Here is a 15,565-nt window from a genome sequence, read left to right as displayed (position 1 = left end):
TTTCCCCAAAATATCACATTATTTTAACAGGAACGTTCGTCAATGTATTTTTCCCCCCTTCATCTTTTCAGGTCATCTCATGAGATTCCATTCTAGAGAAGTTTAAGGATCCATATGAGGAAATCATTGCACAATGACATAGCATGAATTAGAAATGCAAATTACCTTTGCTATCCCAATTGATCCAGTCTCACCTTAACCAATATTCTGATTTAGTTCGCTAGCCGTAAAATAAATCCAGTGTAATTATTCTCAATCCCTTCTTGAATCTATTTTAATTAAAAGCTGGCATTTTTCCATTGAAAGATTTAAGTGGGTTTATGTGGCTAAGATTTTAAAATGTAACACTTTACATAAGTAATCTCAGTTTAAAGTAAAATTCTTTTAAAAATGCAATAATAATCTATCTGGATTAGTTTTTTGGTTTTCCTTTCCACTGACTATTTCACATTATGTTTTTACCTTGAATGAAAATATATTATACATTATTACAAAAGCCACACTTGAAGGAAATCAGAGAGTAAAATAATTCTATTTTTGCACATACTAAAATAGTTACCTGAAGAATGAATTTCTGTATTGTCATGCCATATTACTATTTTGCATAAGCACTAGAATATCTGTAAAAGAATGCCTGTATTGTGGTAGAGCTTAAAGAAATGAATATGCTGTATGATAACTGACTTTTCAATGACATGACGCCCAATTTTCTGTTATGTCTGAGGCTGTGGTCTTATATACTTATATATATAAGTATATACTTATATACTTACTAGGGAATAAGCCCTCAGAGTAATATGTGGTTTTCTAAATGACGCAGTCAATGTGCTGAACAGTGTCTGGAATTGGTAATGGACTGGATGGAAATGAATAAACTGACTCTCAGTCCAAAGAAGATGGAAGGATTGATGGAAGGTGGTTCATCTAACCATTGGTTCAAGCAGTTCTGGATGTGGTTGTATTCCTCATACAATGTCACTGGAAGTCCAGGTTTTATCAATGGTCCAGTAACCTTTTCATGAGCCAAGACAGCTTCACCAGCTGCATTTCTTTTTGGACAGAGACAGCTTGGCTACTTATCCATGCCCTACTAACCTCTAGCTTTGATTACTGCAATGTGCTTACATGCCTTTGAAGGCTAAACCTTTGCTAGTGTAAAATATAGCTGCTTTACTATTCACCAGGAACAGTTTGTGGGAACATATGTCTTGGATTCAAGGTCCGTATAGTAAAAGCTATGGTTTTCCCAGTAGTGATGTATGGAAGTGAGAGATGGACCATAAAGAAGGCTGATCGCCGAAGAATTGATGCTTTTGAATTATGGTGCTGGAGGAGACTCTTGAGAGTCCCATGGACTGCAAGAAGATCAAACGTATCCATTCTTAAGGAAATCAGCCCTGAGTGATCACTGGAAGGACAGATCGTGAAGCTGAGGCTCCAATACTCTGGACACCTCATGAGAAGAGAAGACTCCCTGGAAAAGACCCTGATGTTGGGAAAGATGGAGGGCACAAGGTGAAGGGGATGCCAGAGGATGAGATGGTTGGATGGTGTTCTTGAAGCTACCAGCATGAGTTTGATCAAACTGCGGGAGGCAGTGGAGGACAGAAGTGCCTGGCGTGCTCTGGTCCAGGGGGTCACGAAGAGTCGGACACGACTAAACGACTAAACAACAACAACATGTCTTGGATTCAGAAACATCTTCTTATCCATTTCCAAACTCAATTTAAAATGTTGATGCTTACTTTTAAAGTCCCACACTGCTTGGGATAAGGGTACATGAAGGAAAACTTCCCTCTACACCGGCCTGACCATGAATAGAGATGGTAATAAATATGCTATAAATGAAAATGAATGAATGAATGAATGCAGTGCTATGAGGGGAAGGCTGCCCAGAGATTTTAAGAAAAATGTTATCAGTATATGGATGACATAGACCTCTTGAAACCCTTTCCATCCTCTTAAGCTGTGACTGTAGAAGTCCACAATAAATGTCCAATGAATGAAGGTCAATCCAGGTAAGATTGAGGTTCTCTCCCTTGGTCAAATAGCTCTCCGGAGAATAGGAATTTGGCCTTTTCTAGATCGGGTTGCACTTCTCCTAAACATGTAGCTTGGCATGTTATTAGATCCGACTTTATGGATAGATGCTCAGGTATCCTCTCTAGTTTATAGCACCTTTTATCATATCTGGCTGATTCTTCAGGGTTGGCCTTTCTTGGAAAAATGAGACCAGGCCACAATCACGTATTATACTTTCAGCATTACCACCAGCCCAGCATCTTCTGGCCCATGCCCTGCCATTAGCAAGGAAGGCCCTGCTTTTGGTTCTGCCAATGGAGGCAGGTCTTGGGCAGTGCTTACAGTACTTTTTCATGTTTGGCATTCCCTCCCTAGGGAAGGGCATTTGCCCCTTTTGCTGGTGACTGTTAAGTAAAGGGACCCCTGAATGTTAGGTCCAGTCGCAGATGACTCTGGGGTTGTGGCGCTCATCTCGCTTTACTGGCCTAGGGAGCCGGCGTACAGCTTCCAGGTCACGTGGTAAACCAAAGCAGCACACGGAAACAGCACTTACCTTCCCACCAGAGCGGTACCTATTTATCTACTTGCACTTTGTCCTTTCAAACTGCTATGTTGGCAGGAGCAGGGACCGAGCAACGGGAGCTCACCCCGTCATGGGGATTCAAACTGCGACCTTCTGATCGGCAAGCCCTAGGCTCTGTGGTTTAACCCACAGCACCACCCGCATCCCTCTGGCGACTGTTAGGCATCAGCTAAAGACATATGTGTTCACCCAGACTTTTGGAAGTAAATATCCTGGGGACACAGCAGTTGAAATATGTTGTTTCAGTCTTAAGTTAGGTTCTGTTGAATGTAGGGAATTTTTATTGGATTTAATGCAATGTTTTGGAATTGACTATTTTAACGATGCTCTATACTGATCTGGATTCCCAAGTGGGAGGAAAGGCAGATCAGAAAGGAAATTATCAATACAGGCCCTGATAGAATCTATTGTTAGATTCAGGAGCAGCTGACTGGAGTCACTACTAGTTACTAGGATGCTTGGCAATAAGAGTTGTGAGGTCAGGGCTGTGCAGGCACACTGGCAGAGTCACTCAATGTGTTTTACATGGGGTTGCCTTTGAAAATGGTTCAGAATCTACTATTATTACAGCTGGGCTGCTAACTGGTATCGATAAAAGGAACACACTTTGCCAATTCTTAACAGAACTATACAAGCTTCCAGTTTGTTTCAGAGCACAACTCAAAGTGTTGATTTTGATGTATGAATTCTGGAGTAACTTGGGACTGAGGTACTTAGAGGACCACGGAATCCTGTATGTTGCCCAGCTATTAAAATCATCTTTAAGAGACTCGAAATGCACCTCATTTTCCCCAAGGTGAGGTGGATGGCAACAACAGACAGAACCTTTTCAGTCATGGAGTCTCTTCTCTCCACTCCCTCTTCCATCTGTCAGACTCCTCTCTGATGATTTTCAGAAGACAATTAAAATGCTGCTGTTTTCTTACCCTGATACTAGTTGATGAACTGCATCTGCTGAGTGGTGTTACATGTTTGCGTTTTATGCTGTTTTTGTACTGATGTTTGTTCTATTGCTAGACACCACAGAAATTATTTATTTATCTGTGTTTGTTCAGAGTATTTTATTGTGTGCTGTTTTTCAGGGGGGGAAGCACAAAGCAGCTTTCATAAAAATATTCAAACAATAAGTATCAACACTAAAAATTCTGCAATAAAACAACGAAGAAAAGTAATGAAGAAAAAAACCCTCACACCTTTTTTGAAGCTGGACTGCAACATTAAAAAGTCTAGAGAATAAAAGAAGTCTTTATCTTTCACTAAAGAAAAAGCAGAATCAGTGCCAGGCAAGGCTCCTGGGAGAGAATGTTCTAAAGATGGGGCGGCAGAAAAGGTCCCTTTTCACAGGTATCTGTCACATCTCAGATGGCAAAGGGACTCACAGATGGTTGGCGAAAATTTAAAACATTGTTAATTATTGTACACATTTCTGTCAGCTAATTCCCCTTGTGATTTACAATAGTTGGAAATAATATTTGTTCTGTTTTCTTGTCCTACATTTCTATACACACTATAACCAATCCCAACATCTTTCATCTGTATTCAATAAAGTTGTGGCCTGTTTCAGCCCAAGCCAGTCTCGGGTGTCATTTAATCTGTTGAGGGTTTGGGACTGAGAGTTGCGATGCCTGGGCCCACAATGCATATCACCAGAAAGATTGAACACTTTAGTGCTTATTCACTAGTCTGCTAAACACAGGGCAGGTTAGTGAAAAAATATACTTTTTACCCAAGCCACTGGACAGATCCATTTAGAGCAGGGGGCATTTTTCTTCTAAGGATAGATTTCCAGTACTCAGGGCAGGGTCAAGACCCTAGCATAAGGTTTAGGGGCTTTAACCCTTTATCTCCTCCTGATCTGGCTCTGAGTATCCTGTGTATGCCATTTGCTTTGAAAAGAATATATCACTTCAATGGAAGATCTGCAAATTAGAAGCCTGAACCATAGCAGTGGGTTCTAGGGCCCTGATCCAGATCAGGCTGCCCACACCAGCAATCTGAGTTAAGAAAAGCACCCTGCACTTAAAAGCACAGCTATGTATCTAGCATTAATATGTCGTTTGCCCCAAACATTTAGTGGAGAGTATATTCAAGAAATGTTGTCAGGACTACTACAAGTGATGCAATGCCTTCAGACAGCTGTGGAATGGGCTTCCACCTGAGGTTTAGATATATCCCACACTACTGATGGCTCAGAAAAATTCCTCTAACTGCACAGGTAGCTTATATATCCTTGTTAATTGCGTCCTCTCCCTGCTCCTCTTTCTATGGATAGAAATTACTGAGTGAAGAGGAACGATTGTGCATTAAGGTGCTGAATCCCTGTTGCACTCATTGTCTTCTACCTGCAATGGGGGTAATAGTTAGAAGGACCTTAAAGGCTGCTCCCAGTTTTACTGCAGCTAAAGCCATAAATAAACAGGCCCTATCTTGGCCTCCTAGAATAATTTTGCCTATGGAAAGAAAGAAAAAACCAGCAATGAAAAGGACTATGCACCCTGCATAAAAAAATGCCTTGTTCTGTGTCCAATAAGCAAGGGACGCCTTTGTCCAGTGGCGCTGTGACCCATAGATTGCAGCAAAATACCATGCCTGCTGTTGTCAATAAAGATTTGGCCTGATTTTATCCCATTACCATTGAACAGTCTTATTATTTTGCTGTTATCATGGGTTACATAATGCGCCTGCCTGGGCAATGACTTCACGGATACTGCAATTGTACTGCTGTCAGTAAACGGGACTGTCGGTAGAGAGACAAGTTCTTATCAAAATATTATTCTGATGTACTGATACCCCAGAATTAACTAAAGAAATTAACTAGAATTAACTACAGTACTTAAGATTCGTTACTAATTCAGTTACATTAATTCGGCATTTTATATTCAAAGAGATGTGACTTCAAATTCCTTTTAAAAAAACCATAAACTTCTACACTAGTTCTTTTTTATTTTAAAAGCAGCATGTCAGTTATTCAAAATTTCCACCGATAAGGCCATGAAATGAATGGCCATTGGGTCAAATTGTGTATATATAAGACAAAGATTTTTGATAGCTTTAGAATTAAACTGCCAGTACCTTTTTTTATCTCAATAGCATTTGTGACAGATACAAAGAGTTCACATTAACTGCACTTAGTGGAAGAACAGTACATGAAATTCTGAAAAACACTGACATTTCTGGTGGTTCAGGTTCTTCCCTGTCACTCAGTTATTGAGCAAAGTGATGCCATCAGATGTCAAATGATTACAATTTTTTACACGACTATGAAATTAGCTCAAAAGCTGTCAGATCCTCTTGGACTAGCAATGCAAAGTCAATTTAATTATCAAGCAGGATATTTTCAATACAGGATGCAAATCAACAGATGTGACAATGCAGAAATCCATATGAGCTAATGGGGGTGGAGAGAGAAGGGGTGGGGGAAGGAATTTTAGCTGATGGTGACAGGGCAGGCAAGAAATCTTGGGGATATGATGGAAAGCTCAGTAAAAATGCCAATCCAGTAGGCAGCAGCTGTGAATGAGGCAAAAGCTATGCAAGGAATGGCTGGTGCTACCATTGGTCCAACCAAAAAACTATTGCAGACTGTGGCACCATGGCCCACCTGAAAGTGGCTGAAGGCCCACTGTTTGAGAAACACTGGTTTAGAAAAGATGTAAATAAAGACATGAAAGAGGTGTGTAAAATATATAGAGACATCTTTCTTAAAATACTAGAACCAGGGGTTATCCAAGTAAGGTAAATAAAAGGAAGTATTTATTCATGCAGCACATAGTTAAACTATCAATCCCATAGTTAATTAACTACAGTGGTGCCCCGCAAGACGAACGCCTCGCAAGACGGAAAACCCGCTAGACGAAAGGGTTTTCCGTTTTGGAGGCGCTTCGCAAAACGAATTTCCCTATGGGCTTGCTTCGCAAGACGAAAATGTCTTGCGAGTTCCTGCGGGGGTTTTCCCCCTTTCCCCCCCCTTTTCCTAAGCCCTAAGCCGCTTATCAGCTGATCCGCTAAAAGCCGCTAAACCGCTAATAGTGCCAATCCGCTAAGCTGTCAATGGGCTTGCTTCGCAAGACGAAAAAACCGCAAGACAAAGAGCCTCACGGAACGGATTAATTTCGTCTTGCGAGGCACCACTGTACTAGGGCTGCAAACAGATGGATTTTAAAAAGGCGATTAGACAAATTCATGGAGAAGACAGCTATGTATGGTTAGTAGACATCAAAGTTAAGTAAAACGTTCTGCAATTGGGGCAGCATGCCTCAATTCCCGTCCCTGGGGGCCTAAAGTAAGAGAGGGGGTTTGTCCTCATGCCATGCTTTGGGGCTTCCCACAGGAATATGTCTGGTTATTCTGGGGAAACAGCATGCTAGATTAGATGGATCTTTGGTCAACCCTGTTGTCTTTGTCCATGGAGTTTGACCAAACTGAGAAGAGAAGACTCCCTGGAAAAGACCCTGATGTTGGGAAAGATGGAGGACACAAGGAGAAGGAGACGACAGAGGACGAGATGGCTGGACAGTGTTCTCGAAGCTACCAGCATGAGTTTGACCAAACTGCGGGAGGCAGTGGAAGACAGGAGTGCCTGGCATGCTCTGGTCCAGGGGGTCACGAAGAGTCGGACACGACTAAACAACGAAACAACAAATTGGTCAACCCACATTATCAGCCTGTGCACAGGTGGGACAATGCTGCTCTCCTGTCTTCCAAACACAGCACACCACTGGTGCTTACTGAAGGGGAAACGTAAAGTGTGGGGAGCTTGGTGCAGCAGAGCTAATCCATGCCTGTCTATCAACCTAAAACACTTTCTACTTCCTTTAAAATTCCTCAAATATTTTGTCCTAGGAGAACATCCAAATTCTTATGAAATTTCATTTTAGGCAAAATTAAGTGCCAACTTTATTAAAGATGGTAGAGAGGGAGACCAGTCATAACAGCTCAGCCATCTTACAGCGAAGATAATTCTCTTCTACTCTTTATACAGCTGATTCTCAATGAGCTGCATAATAAACTACTACCAACACATTCTTCAAATGACTTAAAGGCCGCCCCACTACTTCTGTCATTAATACTCCAAATACAAGAGAGCCTGATGCAAAGAATTAGTCAACTATAGCAGCTGCTCATTTTCCCCACCCCTGGGGCTGTCATGCCCCACACCCCGTTTCCTCGTTACTGTGCCTCTTCAGCCACAGGTGGGGGAAGAGAAATTGCAAGTTTTGAGGAGTGTCCTGGATCTTGCCAAGTTCAGCGTGAGCTGGGGCATTCCCAACTGCAGTGTTGTCACTCTTCTCCCCACCCCATTGCGGAAGACAAGTGACAATGACAGAAATGGAAGGACTCAACGGTGGTAGTGGGCAGGCAGTGGCACGTTCTTGTTTGACCTCAGGTGGCGAAACAGGAGAGGCTACCCCTGGTCTACAAAAGAAAACAGGTAAGCCACTGGCCGAGACTTTATAAATGTGACAAGACTAAAACATAACTTCAAATCACTGAGCAAGATGCATGCTTCAAAACTCTTATTTATGAAAGCAAAAAATATTATGCCTTTAAAAGATATAGCTTTTATTAAGAAGAAGAACAATTTACCTGTGGTGGAAGAAGTGGTAATCGGATGTAGGCAAGTAACATACTCAGGTCATTACACCTCCTTTGCATGTCATACTTAACCCACTTCATTAAGGCATTGAAAATGGTCTCTTCATCGGGAACATTCACATCATCACTTGCAAGAAGCTTATGGAGTTCCTCTGCTGGCAACAATAAAAACTCTTGATTTCGAATAACTTCCATTATGTTTTCCTACCAAGAAAAATGAACATTCCATAATTAACTAACAAAAAAAAGAGTATCAGTACAACGACCAAACTTATAACAACATTTTACCAATACCGAACAACAACCCTGAGAACCAACCGGTTCAGAACAGATAATTTGTAAAAATCTAACCTAGAGTTGATTTTTTTCATTCAGACACACAACCACTAAAGTTATCATCTGTAGTCTAATGGGAATAAAGGTAAAGGTAAAGGGACCCCTGACCATTAGGTCCAGTCGTGGACGACTCTGGGGTTGCGGCGCTCATCTCACTTTATTGGCCAAGGGAGCCGGAGTACAGCTTCCGAGTCATGTGGCCAGCATGACTAAGCCGCTTCTGGCGAACCAGAGCAGCGCACGGAAACGCCGTTTACCTTCCCGCCATTGTGGTACCTATTTATCTACTTGCACTTTGAGGTGCTTTCGAACTGCTAGGTTGGCAGGAGCAGGGATCGAGCAATGGGAGCTCACCCCGTTGCGGGGATTCGAACCGGCAACCTTCTGATCGGCAAGTCCTAGGCTCTGTGGTTTAACCCACAGCGCCACCCGCGTCCCAGGCCTAATGGGAATAAATGTCCACAAATTAACATGAATAGCAACAAATCCACTTGCCTACAAATCTAGTTGCCTAGATGGCTCTTTCTTCCCTTTCCACTATTGCAATATGCTTCCCTCCTAAAGGTCTAATTTTATCCAGTACTTTTTGGGGTGTTTGGGGAGGATGTGAGTTTTTTTGGTAGCACAACCCATTCCTTGCTAATTTCCATAGCGTTCCAGTACAGCGCTTTCACCATTTTCTTAGGAGAATGTGAACTGACCCTGAACCTTTTATTTATTTGTTTGTTTCAACAAATACATTAATGTTAAGCAGCCTTCGTCTTCTCTCTAATCAGGTCACATAATCTCTAAATGGAATTAGTAACACATCATAAATCCCATTCTTGGGCATATTATTTGCATTAGCGAATATTTTGAGCTGCTTGATTTACTCTAAAGCTAAGTGCCAGGTTTATGTGGCTCAGGACATGAGAGATAGCCTGGGTCACAAAACCAGCTTCATTGCAGGCAGTAGGGATATACTTTGCAACACTCATGCCTGGTAGCAAATATAAACTATCCTGACCGTGGGATACATATCATTTTTATATTTGTACTGTGTTTACTAGATATCTTTATTGAGCAGAGGTGAAGCAGAGTGCAAAATAACCACTAGCTGGGCCCTCCCTTGAGTTCTATCAAATTCAAACGTTACCAAAGAAGTATGCCTCCTAACCAAGAAAAAACTTTACAATTTAATGCAAGATGACTGGATTTTAGCACACATCCAGCAAGATTCAAGATCTGAGGGGAAACCAATGAGTTCTACTTCCATACGGAGCCATGTAATTTTAAAATACGAGAAATGGGGACAAGCGAGCATAAAACTCTGCCACGTCTCTGCTGATCTCTCAAAGAAGAAACAAGGAGTAGGAAGTCTATGTATGTGTAAGTATTAATATATAAATAGAGAAATGAGAAAAGCCACTGTTTCCTGACGTGAGGTGCCTTTCCACAGGAATAAATTAATGTCCTCAATTTGCATCAGTAGTATGCAAATTAAGCAGCTCATATTTGATACACTGGGAATATGGAAACCATCTTCAGGCAAGAACAATATGTGGCGTTTTGAGAATTTATAATGGAAATGTTTACAGATGTTAAACTAATGGGTTTAAATTAATTTTGTATCAAACCATTTTCAAGAAATTATAATTTTCAAGAAATGTAATTACAGTTTTAAAACAGAAGAGAGATACTTGGTTAATGATTGGTTGTAACTCCATCATAAAGATTTAATTTCATTTGATAGGTAGAAGAACAAAATCAAATCTTGAAATCTGTTCGAGTAATTGAATATTATTTCTTTAAGCAGAAATCGCATCTTAACCTTCATTAACTCACAGATGTAAAAACCTCCCTTGAAATATATGTGCCATAAAAAGCTATTTGTTTAGCAAATGAGATAGCTGTTTTTCTGGGACTGAAATTGTTTTAAAATATTTTGAACTCTGCATGCTTTCTTTCTATACATTATGTATATTTTTCACAACACATCTCTACCCATTTGAAGCATAAGTTGGGAATGATATTACATATTACGTTAGATATAATTATTTTACATATAGTTCTTCTTAAGAATGCTTCTTCTTTATACATTTTGAGAGCAGTGCAGTGTTTCTTATGTTTTTCCCAGAGAGACACGTTGCATCTCAATGCCCGACAGTAAAAAGACAAGGTCACCATATGTGGGGGAAAGGAGGCAGGTTTTTCCCTTGTTGCAACGATGCACTTTACTTTCCAATGCAAGTGAATTTGGAATAATATTAAGTTGTATGATGCCACTGGGATAGATGCTCACCTGCATTCCACAGGGCTCTGATCATGTCCTCACAGACGGCAGCCAGAGACAATTTTTCAAACCAAACTGGGCTTTAGAAACAGTCCTCAATGTCCCTACCACCTCAGAACTCCCATCATCAGAAAGGATAATCAACATCTTCAGCCTAAAGAGATACAACTACTATCCAAGAACTCCAGCTCTGAAGCCACCTTCATGCTCCAACCACCGCCACATCCCATCATCAAAGGCTCCTAAAGCAAGCAGGTTCCCTTTAAAGGTGGACACTTGTTTCTTTGTGGGACAAAAGCAAAAGTGAAAAGCCTGAAGGAAGCCAAATCTCTACTTAGAAGATTCAGTCAGAGTTTGCTAGTTGGCGGCGCAGCGTTCAAGTTTAACTAGTCAGACTTCCAGACAAACGATGCTGCTAAGTGTTTCTTTGTTCTACTTATCTAAGACCTGACTTTCCTCTTCATCTGCCCAGCAGAATTCTTCCCGGTAACCTCCCTTTCTGGAATTTAACCCTGGCTTGACTTGACTCTGCTCACAATACCCTTTATGGATTTGGCTCCCCTGGAACCAGCTCTTAGCTGTGTCCGACCTGGGTTTGGCCCTTCCCGGAGCAGGTGCTGTTAGCTGAAACAAAGTACAGTCCTGGCAACCATGGCTCTTGCTCTTACCTGTATAGCTCCATCTCTTCATCTGCATGGCTCACATATAGGTTATATTTCCTAGTTATGCAAACATATAACGCAATGTGAAGGACTGACATTTTATTTATGCAGATAGATTATTTACCAAGAAATGAATAATATTCCATTGCTTGGATCCAGAAAACTGTAAAATTGTTTCTACTAACGCATGGGGGGTTGTAAATCCCATTTAAACAGCGGCGCACTGCAACTCCCCACCCTACAAGTCCTCATAGACTCTAAACGACCTAGCTCATCCCACCACCATAATCACCTCCCTTCCAATTTTAAAGGCTGTTTGAATGGACCGTGTAGGTTTATTCATGAATATTGAATATGAATTTGGGACAGCTGCAGTGGGCTATAGAAATCTAGAATCAGAGAAAATTGCCTTCCTGCTTTCCACTAACAGAAGGCTCCACTGGATCAATGAGTGGAGGGACACGTCTGGGTGAAACCCTTGTGGTATAACATTATCTATAATGCATGATATGTACTCTGAAAATGTTGGCTCAGAATAGAATACCATTTCCTCTTGCTTTTCCCCAACAAGATAAATCCACAGATTGTATTGTCACTTTATCCCAAATTAAGTACTATTATAAACTTTTTAAGGAGAACATTATGATACAAGTCACCAGGAACCTGTCACATTAAGTTGTTTTACCCTGACAGAACACTTACAAACTGCTCATTGAACTGCTTGTTGAATGCTGAAAATTTGCCAATGTGCTCTCTGATTCCCACAGATAAATTTCAGACTAAAATGAGATTGGAAAGCATTTTTCATGTGGCACATTATATTGATTAAACTGACAGATATGCCTGTTTTATTGATCTTTTGCAAACTGCATACTCTGAAGGAACGTGCATTGTATCCTATTTTATCAGAAGTGTCAAATGATCTTGCACTGTCAACAATCGGAAACATGCAATTATTTTTCACATTAGCTTATTTCTGAGTGATATGTCAATAGTTTTTGTGGAGTTCCTTGTGCTTCATATACTTGGCAACAGCCCCTAGATAACAGGCATCATTTTACCACTGAGACTTGGTCTTATTCAGCATAACAGTAAATCAGCAGTGGGAAACTTCCAGCTCTGATGCCTTAAGATGGGTTCTCAGTTGTTCCTTGGCAAGTGGCAGGAGTCACTGATGGCACCCATCATTTAATAAACTTTTTACAAATGGCCCATAGGGCTGGGCTGAGGTCAGGATGCAAATCAAGTTCCCCACCGCTGTGATAGACCATGGTTTTCTGTGATGTGAATATGCTTCAGTAAGTCTCAGGCTTTCTAAATATATTCTCATTTGTGCATGAGAAGGTCAGAAGTGTTTATTCCTTCTTTTAAACCAAACATGTAAACTGTAAACTATGGTTTCAGAACAAGTAAGGATCTGAAACTCTGGCCTGATCCATCCTTTTTCTTACCAGAGTTTAAACAAACCACAGTTTACCCAATTCAGATGTCACAGAAAACTATGTTTGTTTGTAGCTTGTTTTTGTTAACCAACTGAAAGCTTCTGAGCATGCAAGCCCAAGACTCATCATGGTCCATCACATAGCAGGAAGCCATTATTTTTCATTATGGCTGAACCAGCCCATTACTAGGAGTGCTCAGATACCTTGCCTTTTAAGGCCTATGGCAAGATCTAAGGAAGAACTGAGCATATATTTCCCACTTTTACAGATCACACCATCCTTTTTTTTACATATATCAAAATTTAAAGTCAACTTGGGCATTCCTCTCTAGGCAAGCTATTTAAGGAATTTTGATAAAAGGTAAAAAAATAAAAGGTTTCCATAAGGTTAATGAAATTTCTCAGTCATGGTTTCCATGTATCCTGAGGGTACCACCGGATTTTGATTACATCGATATCTAAAGAAGAAAATTCTTTCAAAGATGAAAAATCTGAGTGGATTTGAGAGAAGCCGAAAAATGTTCTTGAAAAAACTGTAAGGTGCATTTTGCTTGTTCCCAAGTTTTTACCAGAATTCACTTAAACCAAAGTTTGAAGTAAATTTGGAGGTTGCATCATAGGAAAAACATCAAGTTCCCTCAGACCTCATACATAACAGCACAACAATCACTGATCCAGAATGAATTAAAACAGGAAACTTCCACTACAGAGGGTAGAAAGTGATCACTCTGAATACCATATGCAAATTGCAAAGCCAGACAAACAGGCTCTCAGACATCATTTGGAACAAGGCCTAAAGGAACCATGCCCATCAGAGATGCAAGAGAATGCCCACAGGTTGGCACATCATCATGCAGGAAAAAGAGGGGGGGGGTGGAGATTTTAACTTAGGTGCCAGAAGGCAGGCAAATCTGCCAGTACCTCTTAAGACTGCTGTCCTCCTAAACTGACTTGGCAGAAAATTGGGAATGACCCATCTTATCTGGAGAAGACCCCTTATCTTCTGATGATAGACTATTTCCCTAAATTCACTGAAGTTGATCATTGGAAATAAGCTCTCAATAAAATGAAAGCTATTTTTCATGCTCTGAGAGCCCCAGCCAAGTCATCTCCAATAACAGGCAACAATTTTCACCAGAACTTTGTAGAAGACTTGCAGAGGTCAAGAGTGAAGTATGTCAGTCTCTGACATTATTATTATTTTTGGGAGGAATTTGAAAGCGTTTGGTGGGATACTGTTCCTGGAAAACCTGAGATCAATGGAGGAAATTATGTTTTCAAATGTAACGGTTTTTAGAACGTTTTAACTTTTTCAGAATGTTTTCTATTATTACTGTGGATATAACACAAACAATTAAAGAAATAAACACATTCAGCAATTTCTTTCCCAGCCAATGGTCTTGCAAGCCTGATATTTAATACATTAATTTAAATACTGCAATCTTGCAATGCCTTACTAAAAGTCAGTCTCCAATATGTTCTTGGCATACCTATTTCACCATCCTGGAAATAAATGTTGTATTATTGCATATAGTTCATCTCTGTTTAATTATTTATTTATTACAGTTCTGCACTATATTTTCTTCTCCAATAGGCTTTTTCACAGGGAATATGAAAAATGCTTTAAGAGGCAAGAAGATAAACAAGAATGCAAACCAGACACCCTAATCTCACCCCTGATATAGAAAGCCAAAGAAAAAATAATTCTGTCTGCAATACTCATCAAAGAAAGCAAAACATTAGATTTTATGAGCTTTTTACTTGTCATAAAAGCAGTATGGTCTCTGCTCAATTTTAAGATGTACATAAAAGCCAGCTATATTTCTGAATGCCAATTAAAGAGACTAACACAGCCTCAGCACAGAGTTGGCATGTCACGGTTGTTTATTATATGCTAAAATCATACCCTCCAAGTCTCCTGATTTTCCAGGTAAAGGTCCTGGACATGGCTGACTCTGGGGTTGTGGCGCTCATCTCGCTTTATTGGCTGAGGGAGCCGGCGTACAGCTTCCGGTTCATGTGGCCTGAATGACTAAGCAGCTTCTGGCCAACCAGAGCAGCGCACGGAAACGCCGTTTACCTTCCCGCCGGAGCGGTACTTATTTATCTACTTGCACTTTGATGTACTTTCGAACTGCTAGGTTGGCAGGAGCTGGGACCGAGCAACGGGAGCTCACCCCGTCACGGGGATGCGAACTGCCGACCTTCTGATCGGCAAGTCCTAGGCTCTGTGGTTCAACCCACAGCGCCACCCGCGTCCCTCAGTCCCGGAATTACAAAAGCCATCACAACTTTTCTGATTTGATCCCCAAAGGTGCCTATTTCTCCTGCCAGCTTCGCCAGTGCTGAACTCGGGGAGGAGGATGAGCCAAAATTTGTCCCAAGCAATGACAATGGCAGCAGAGCCTCTCCGTGGCCACCGCATCTGGCATCCTCCCTTGGGCAGCTCATAGCATCTGCTGGAGAGCAGGCGAGGAAGAGAGGCTGCTGTCTCTGAGGCCCAGCCCTGCATGATGTGCCGGCCTGGGGGTCAGGGAGAGGGCAGGGCTACCCTTGGTGGCAAGAAAGGGAGGAGGGGCGGAGCGCAAGGAGCCTTGATTTTTTTAATTTTAAAATGTTTTGTGCATCCACATCTAATCCTGCTCCTTTCCAAA

The 15,565-nt window shown here is 41.2% G+C and overlaps 1 protein-coding gene across 4 annotated transcripts in view; it reads right to left on the bottom strand.

The window, feature by feature from the left end:
* The window catches only part of KLHL1 (kelch like family member 1), a 129,844-nt gene that overhangs the window by 54,418 nt on the left and 59,861 nt on the right, over window positions 1-15,565 (bottom strand). For all 4 annotated transcript variants that reach the window (XM_081858113.1, XM_081858114.1, XM_081858115.1 and 1 more), the window contains exon 5: window positions 8,192-8,404. In XM_081858113.1, the coding sequence (XP_081714239.1) occupies window positions 8,192-8,404 (213 nt within the window). The remainder of the gene's footprint in view (window positions 1-8,191; window positions 8,405-15,565) is intronic.

The sequence above is a fragment of the Podarcis erhardii genome (assembly GCF_964252035.2).
Source record: "Podarcis erhardii genome assembly, chromosome: 4".
Taxonomy (NCBI): Eukaryota; Metazoa; Chordata; class Lepidosauria; order Squamata; family Lacertidae; genus Podarcis; species Podarcis erhardii.
The sequence above is the reverse complement of the archived record's forward strand: the minus strand, read 5'-3'. Positions and strand labels throughout refer to the sequence as shown.